Source organism: Bubalus bubalis, chromosome 4, assembly GCF_019923935.1.
Source record: "Bubalus bubalis isolate 160015118507 breed Murrah chromosome 4, NDDB_SH_1, whole genome shotgun sequence".
Lineage (NCBI taxonomy): Eukaryota > Metazoa > Chordata > Mammalia > Artiodactyla > Bovidae > Bubalus > Bubalus bubalis.
Genome location: NC_059160.1, coordinates 46,298,502 through 46,306,756, shown reverse-complemented (window position 1 = coordinate 46,306,756; position 8,255 = coordinate 46,298,502). Strand labels below are relative to the sequence as shown.

Here is an 8,255-nt window from a genome sequence, read left to right as displayed (position 1 = left end):
CAACCCCCTCCTCAGAGGGCAGAGGGCTCTCATGGCAGGACCATGGACACATTTGTTAGGTGTTGGTTCCACGCTGGGCGTCGCCTCATTTGCTCCTGGGCTCCTCACAATGGCTCTCTGCCACAAGGGCTGTTTTACTAAATACCCATTTCACAGATGGGGAATCAAGGCCAAAGGCAGTTGAGAAAGCGGCTCACAGTGACACAGCTCCAGATGGTCTGCTTGACTTCAGAGTCATTGCAGGACGTAAGCACCCTCGCTCTGCTCTTGGAACTGCTGGGCCCAGGAGAGGCGAGACCGGACCTGACTCAGATTCAGCTAGCTCCCTCATTGCACATAGAGAAAGAAGCAGAAAGGAAAGTAAAAGTGCAAGCCATTGCTCAATAAGCCCCAGGGGGTCTCCCCCCACCGCACCCCCCCCAACCCAAGAGCTGCTTTGGCATTGACACTTCTGTGCCTGCCTCACTGAACTTGAAATCCAGTTTTGCAATTAGAGCCTCGGGTCCTTCCCATGATGAGCAAAGCCAGCTGGAGACTCTGCACTGTGTATTTGTCCTCCTGCAGCCTAGACGCTCACAGCCCTCCGGTGGATCCGAGGCCCCTGGAGGGGAGACGAAGGAAGGCCCTTGGGACCTGAGGCCACGGTGAGTGCTTCACTGAGAGCAGGTGGGCCAGGAGACCCAGGAGGAGGGCTACTCTAGGGCCTCACTTCTAAAGGACAATGGGCCCAAGAGGTTGCCCCTGCAGTTGGTTTGGGAAAAAGAGTTACTGTCAGGAACCCCCATCCCGTTCAAATCCCCATCCGGCCAGCTCCTAGAGTCAGCTTGGGTCTGAAATTCAGCTTCTTTACTTGATAAATCAGGATAGAAATCTCTCCCTCAGAGGTCATTTGAAGTTTAAATAAAAACATGACTAAGCATGTGATTAGACCAACCAAACTGCATCTTCCCCTCCATTGTTTGGGGACCCTTGGATCCTAGACAGAGAGAGAGAGAGGCCCTGGACCCCAGAACATAGGCGACATCACGGGCCAAGGCATTTCCCTAGCTGTTGTCTACAAGAGCAGTTTAGGGGTATCATGTTTATAGGAAAAGATGCCAGATGAATTGTCTCAAAATTGCCACCTGCAGTGTTTCTTGGGTTGTACGCTTATTTAGGGAGTTTGAGGGGCACCGGTTGGTGATAAAGATTAAGGGGATTATCTCAAAGCTGTGTTCCAGAGTATCCAACTTCTCTGACATCAATGGTGTATATGAGGGAATTGGTTTGAGGGGAAGGGACAGAATACGGCATAGCTGAAGGCTCCCCAAACAACAAAGAAAGTCTCATACATATCAGCTGTCATATGAAAATGACTTCTCTAATCCTCGCCCATCATTTCCATCCCTCTCCCAACATAACATCCTCTGACATCTCCCGAGAGAAGGTCAGTGGTGAAAGGATGGGACCTGGTAGGACCACAGGGCTCCCTGCTGTCACTTTAGCTCTTCATTTAGTAGGAATAATAGGGAAAATGGGGGAGCTTTCAGGAGCTGCTGGTAAAGACTGGGGCTCCTCCAGGGTTTCTCAGCCTCAGCACCACTGACGGTTTGGACTGGACTGTTCTTTGCTGTGGGGGCCATCCTGTGCATGGTAGGGTGTTTAGCAGCATCTCTGACCTCTACCCACTAGGCGCCAGGAGCAGTGTCCCCTGATGCCCACTGCTGAATGTCTATGGGCATCACCACTAGAAAGCTCATCCCTGATGGAGATCCACTGCTCGAGACTGACTGGAATCACATGGGGCTCCTCCACTTCCCAGGTGCTTGACATTTGCTTTGTAGTGTATTTCTAGCATTATTTATTTGGGGCTGTGCTGGGTCTTCGTTGCTGCGAGAGCTTATCTCTAGCTGCGGCTAATGGGGGCTTCTCACTGCGGTGACTTCTCTTGTTGCAGAGCACAGACTCGAGGGCGTGCGGGCTTCAGTAGTTGCAGTCACCAGGCTCTAGAGCTCAGGCTCAGTAGCTGTGGCACAGCCTCAGTTGCTCCCCAGCAGGTGGGATCTTCCCCGATCAGGGATGAACTAGTGTTTACCGCATTGGCAGGCAGGTTCTTTACCACTGAGCCATCAGGGAAGCCCTCTCATTTTTTGAAGCTACTGAATGTTTTTAAAACCATGACAACATGAAAGAATTTCACATTGTGTTGGGTGAAAGAAACCAAACAACTGACGCCATTGACGTGAAATTCAAGACCAGGCAAACAAATTAAAGGTTATAGAAATCAGAGTAGTGATCACCCGTGTGGTGGGGTGCATGTTGACTGGGTTGGGGTTAAGGAAACCTTCTGTCCTTTATCTCGATCTGGGTGGTGATGACTCGGATGTGTGACATCAAAATTTATCAAGCTGAGGACTTTGTTTCATGTATTTATCCTATATAAGCTCACCTAAACATATAATGTAAAAACAACAGTTTTCAAATATTTAGTCCTTTATGTCATTATTATGTGGATTTTGCATCATCTAAAATCCCTCCACACTTGAGTTTCTTTTTTGAAGTTTTAAAAATCTTTTTGTCCACAACCCATAGCAGGTGGGATCTTTGTTCCCCGACCAGGGATTGAACCTGTGTGCCCTGCATTGGAAGCGTGGATGGAACCTTAACCACTGGACTGCCAAGGAAGTCCCCACACTTGAATTTCATACAATTTCATGGGCCGTGCAGTAAACTTGTTTTCTGTGTCTTCACCCAGAAAACCCTTTGAGTCATGGTGACGGCTCTCATTCTCCCATGGACAAAATGAGCATGGATTTGGTGCCACAGAACCTGCTGGACAGGTAGGCAGGGAAAGCCTGCAAGACTGGTGTCAGTTTGCAAAGGTAATCCAGAGCCCTGTGTCCCTGGGAAAAGGGCGACTTCTACAGAAATGCTTAGGCATTCTCACGACATGTGACAAATGGGTTCCAAGAGAACAGCCATAAATGAGGCCTGTCTTCTCACTGGTCTCCATTATGTATGTGAAGATATGTCCCTGGGAGAAAACTATTCCATGTTTTACACTATTTTGGAGCACAAGTCAAGTTCTTGTTAGGTACCTGACCCCGGGAGGGCAGAAATTGCCCCCTTGGACCTCACCTCTGTGAGGTTAATGTATCACCAAAAAAGCCCTTTAACATTGCCTCATTCATGAATTTAAGCCCCAGCGTGCGTTCATCAGCAGACATAGCATCGTCAGCCCCACACAGGCCATCAGCCAATATCTCCTGAGGGAATCAGGTGAGCTACACATGTGTAACAGAATTAGATTGTAGTTCTCTCTGTGTCAGGAGGCATTGTTGCCTAACGTAGGATGCATGCATACTCAGCCATTCAGTCGTGGCCGACTCCGCGACCTTATAGACTGTAGCCCACCGGGCTCCTCTGTCCATGGCAGCCCACTCTAGTATTCTTGCCTGGAGAATCCCATGGACAGAGGAGCCTGGTGGGCTGCAGTCCACGGGATGCCAAGGAGCTGGACACAACTCAGTGACTAACACTTTCACGTTCCATCTGGGCTTCTGCTTCCACCACAGAAAAGTAAAGGAGGAAGCTTAGATCTTCCCCAGGGCTCCTTCTGGCTCTGATATCCTCCTGTGGGCCTCACCTGGCCTGCTCAGCTCGCCCTGAAGGAGTCGCACCCAGGGCCCTGAGCTTGAGGAAAGCACTTGAGGGAGCAGGCTTTCTTCCTCACCCCCCAGACTGCTCTCCCATGGAGGAGGCCACACTCAGCCAAGCCGGTGAAGATCCCTCGGTACTGCCTAAGGACACGGAGTGGGTGGGGGAGGGGAAGGGGAAGGGGTCCTCTTGTCCCTGACTTCTCCCGTGAAGAATCAATCTGCTTAAGAGAGGGAGGAAAGCCAGCCAAGTGCCAAGGAGAACAGTCAGAACATTAGCGATCATTTATCTCAGCCCTCTCAGTGCGCAACTCCTGAGAGAAACAAAGGCACAGCGCAGTAACCGAGTTCAAGGTCTTCCAAGTGAAGGGTGCGCTATACAGTACGGTGCCCCTTCCCGCTGACTCGCCCCTCCGTGTACAGGGCTCCCAACCTCCCGCCCAGCACCTGGTCTCCCTTCCTCCTACTTTCCTCAGACCTTTCCCTGCCCCCAGTTAGTCCCAGGCTCCTGATCGTGGCTCGGATCTTAGCATCTCCCGCTGCCCCACCTCAGTTACATTTCTAGCCTCTTTGAACAAGGTTGAAAAAGTCCCTTGACACTAATCGTTTCCTCCGTCTCTTTGGCCAAGGCTCCATTTCTCTCATTTCCTTCCAGATGCCCCTGTTATATGTTTCTTCTCTGAAGCAAATTAGCAGCTCCTAAGGATGCTCTGGGACTTTTCTTATTAATAGTTGGGTTAGAGGTAACAGAGATGCTAGGAAGATGCAAGGAGAATGTAAAGTTTGGAGTGGCAAGAAGATCCAGAAACCACGTGGGGTTGGCTGCAAATTTGGCTTTTCCATCTGGGGGACTGGAAATCTTTATTTCACTCATCCACAGGGACATGGATGACATTCTTCCATGTGACGATGTGAAGCCGCAAGACAGTGACCTGTCAGCTGAAGAAAGAATATTTTTGGAAGAGTTTCCCAACTTGAAAGGGGGGCTGGACATGGACATCCAGAAGCTCCATGCCCTTGCAGACCACATTGACACAACACACAAAACTCTCACCAAGACCAGCGTGGTGGCCAATTCCATCACTGTGGTCTCCGGAGCCATGAGCATCCTGGGCTTAGTCCTTGCTCCGGCGACAGCAGGGGGAAGCCTGGCGCTCTCCACTGCAGGTAGAGTTTTGGGGACAGCAGGGGAGGTCACCAGTATCTTGACCAATGTTTTGGAACGTTTTCATAGTCAAGAAGCCCAAGCTCAGGTCGGTAGCCTAATGCCCTCCTGTGGCCGAAAAGTCAGGTGAGCCTGGGTGGACTACATCATGGCCGCTGGAAAGGTGATTCAGAATTGTAGAAGTGCCATCGAGGGTGTTCAGAAGAGCATCCGTGCCTTTCAGATCACCAAGGCCGACCCACGCCTGGCCACTGCTTCCAAGCGCCTCCTGACCACTGGCCAGATCTCAGCCCGAAGGAGCAGGCAGGTGCAAAGGGCCTTTGAAGGTACCACGCTGGTGATGAAAACCAAGGCTCACTTGCTGGGCAGTGCGATGGCTGGCTTTTCCCTCAGCGTGGACTTGGCCTCCCTCCTCAAGGACTGGAAGCAGCTGAAGGAGGGAGCCAGAACAGAGCTTGCGGAAGAGCTAAGGGCCCAGGCTCGGGAGCTGGAAAGGCAGCTGACACAACTCACCCAGCGCTACGAGAGCCTGCAGCAGAGGGTGAGGCTGTGTGGTCTCTCGTGGGTGGCACAGAGCGGGGGGAAAGCTTTAACTGGGTTTCTGGGCACTGGGGCCTATGGGAGGGGTGATGAGAAAGCCAGTGTGTGTACAGCGTGCCTGCCTATGCCCGAGGATGCGGGGCGTCTGGAGATCCAAACAGCATCAAGTGCGTCTTGACACTGTTCTGGACAGACCTGTCATGCCTTCTGTTTTCCCATAAATGCTTCTTCTTTTTGTTTTTTAACTTTTCTTCATTTAGAAAAACAACTTTTTATTTTGTATTGGAGTATAGCCGATTAACTATGTGACAGTTTCAGGTGGACAGCAAAGGGCCTCAGCCGTACATACACATGTACCCACTCTCCCCCAAATTCCCGTCCCATCCAAGTTGCTACATAACATCCATCAGTGCTTCTTGACTTCCAATGTACTGGGAAGAGGGTCTTCCCAGCGGTACAGAAGAGGACACTGAGTCCCAGGGAGTGTTGGGATTGAAATGTATCCCCCTTTATACATAGAAGTGCTAAGCCCAAAGGTGACTTTTTGTTGCTGGGATCTGTGGTGGGGGTGGCGGTGGCTGGGGTTGAATGAGGTTGTAGGACTGGGGCTGTAATCCTCGGGACTGGTGTCCTTATAAGAGGAGGCGGGAACACAGGGGGCGCTCTCCTCTGCCTACACCGGCACAGAGGAAAGGCCATGTCTGCCAGCCAGGAGGCGTCCTCACCAGGAGCCCAACCGACCAGCACCTGAATGTAGGCTTGCAGCCTCCACGACTATGAGAAAATACATTTCTTCTGTTTAACCTCCCAGACTGCGGTGTTCATAAGGAGCTTATATAACTTGCCAAATGCTTGCAGCAATGTGGAGGGAGTCAGAATGACAGCTGAGAAGCCTGACCTGGGAGCCTGGGCCTGGATCTCCAACCTGAGCTGCCCCGGTAGCTTCACTCTGCTTGGTGTTTTTGTGTTTTTTTTTTTTTTTTTCAGAAACTCTTGCAAGAAAAAAAGCCTATAAGCTCCTCTTTGGAAGGAACCATGGGGACTGTGCCTATGCCACCAACCACGCGTGGGGATGCTGGATCTCAGGTGACAGGGGAAGATGAAGGCAATTGAACCTGGGGTCTCTGAGGGGAATCAACGGGGACCAGGGAGGGGGTGGGCAGGGTTGGCAGAAGCAGTGCCTGGAGACTTACCAGCTGGCAGGCCCACAAGGGTCACCAGGGCACTGGCAGCTGGTGAGTGCCACAGTGTCTGCTAGTGGGAGTCAGTCGGTCCCCACTCTTCCTTCCGGCATGAAACTCACTCCCTGGACTCCAGTGTCTCCTCCCCTCACACTTACTCTCTTGCATTGTTGATGCCAGGCTCTAGGTTAAGTGCTGACATCAGACACAAGGGCTTCTGAGATGGAGGGTATGTTGTGTTCTCTCTGTGTATCAACTCAGGTCGGGTTGCCCTTCTCTGTCCTTCCCCTCCCTCGCCTGGGCAGTAATTGCCAGAGAAGTTCCTGGAGGTTTGCACAAAAAAAGGATGTCACTGGAACCTGCTCAACCAGATTTGCATTAGGAAGGGGCCCCTCTGTCCTCCTCACCAAGTGCAAATTCTTGGAGCTCCTCAGGACCTCGGAACCTGTAAGAACTCTTCTCACTTCCCAGTTCACCCATCTTACATCTTTTTTTTTTCTTTTCTGTGTTTCAGCTGCTATTTTAGAAGTCATGCATGGACGTTCAGCACAACCTTTTAAAATTCAGGAAAGTAAGGGAAGAAAATAGTGCCCCAGTCAAGGCTGACAACTGCTAGTTATTTTGCTGGAGAATTTTCTTCCTGTGCTTTTCTTGCTTTGGGCGTTACTGCCTGCTGGAGACCCTTCTTCAAGGTTGCATTGTAAAATAGATTTTTCCTGTAACCCACTGAGTTTTCTTTCTTTTTCATTCTCAATTCCCTCATTTGTCTGCAGAGCTATAACCTTCCATTTTGCTGTTTTCACTTAGGAATATTTTCTACCATTCCATGTTTCCCTGCGTTTTTATAGACATTTTTGTTGTTGTTACAAACTGTTCTTTTGACTGTACCTATAACCTTTTAATTAGATATATATTAGTCATCACTGTTAAGTGGCCAAAACCAATTTAAACAGACTTATACAAAATAAAAGAATTTATTGGCTCATGTACTTTAAAACCTTAAGGGAACAGTGAGCTTCAGGGGTGTGTGTGTGTGTGTGTGTGTGTGTGTGTGTGTGTGTGTGTGTACCCAGGGGATTAAAATGATGTCATCAGGCATCTGTCTTTCCATTTCTCAGAAAGACTTCCATCAGGTTCAGCCACCCGTGGCCTCATCACCCGCAGGTGTGCCTGCTGCTGGCTGGGGGCTCCCACGTGGAAAGGGGCGGGGCAAAGTCTAGAGACCCACTCTGATTGACCAGGCCTGGTTCACGTGCCTGTGCTGGCGCTGGTTGCTAAGATGGGCTATGGGGACGCTCTTATGATCTAGGGGTTTTAAATAGTTGTCTCCCAGGCTGTGGTTCCTGCTTTTGTTGCTGTCATTCCCTTTTTATAATTTTTTCATGAGCCTAACAGTAAGTAAACAGCTTTCACCCCATTTAATATTGTTCTTTAAGTGTGCATGAGCACTGTTCAAGTTCTGAATAAATATTATCAATAGTAATACCTGCATAAAATACTGTATTCACAAAACTAGGGGGTTTTTTTTGTTTTGTGGAAAGTTCGGAATGAAAGAAAAGAAAGAATCAGACAATGGAGACTGGAGATTCACCTCTGAGGCTTATTGGCCTGGACACATTTCTGAGTTTTGGGTTGTTGAGCCACGAAATAAGCGTCGCCTGAATAAAATCCAGGACTCCATCTGGGTGCAGATATGCAGCATCCAGCTCAGTGCAATCTGGGAGAAAACACCTT

The 8,255-nt window shown here is 49.9% G+C and overlaps 1 protein-coding gene across 1 annotated transcript; it reads left to right on the top strand.

Annotated features, from left to right (window-relative positions):
* The first annotated feature begins 471 nt into the window (after positions 1 to 471).
* On the top strand, positions 472 to 8,004 carry LOC102412894 (apolipoprotein L6). The gene is given in 6 exon segments (XM_044941369.1): positions 472 to 644; positions 1,672 to 1,801; positions 2,735 to 2,819; positions 4,516 to 5,341; positions 6,328 to 6,426; positions 7,036 to 8,004. Coding segments are annotated over 5 exon segments (1,116 nt in total). The 5' UTR covers positions 472 to 644; positions 1,672 to 1,707; the 3' UTR covers positions 7,048 to 8,004.
* The last annotated feature ends 251 nt before the right edge of the window (positions 8,005 to 8,255 follow it).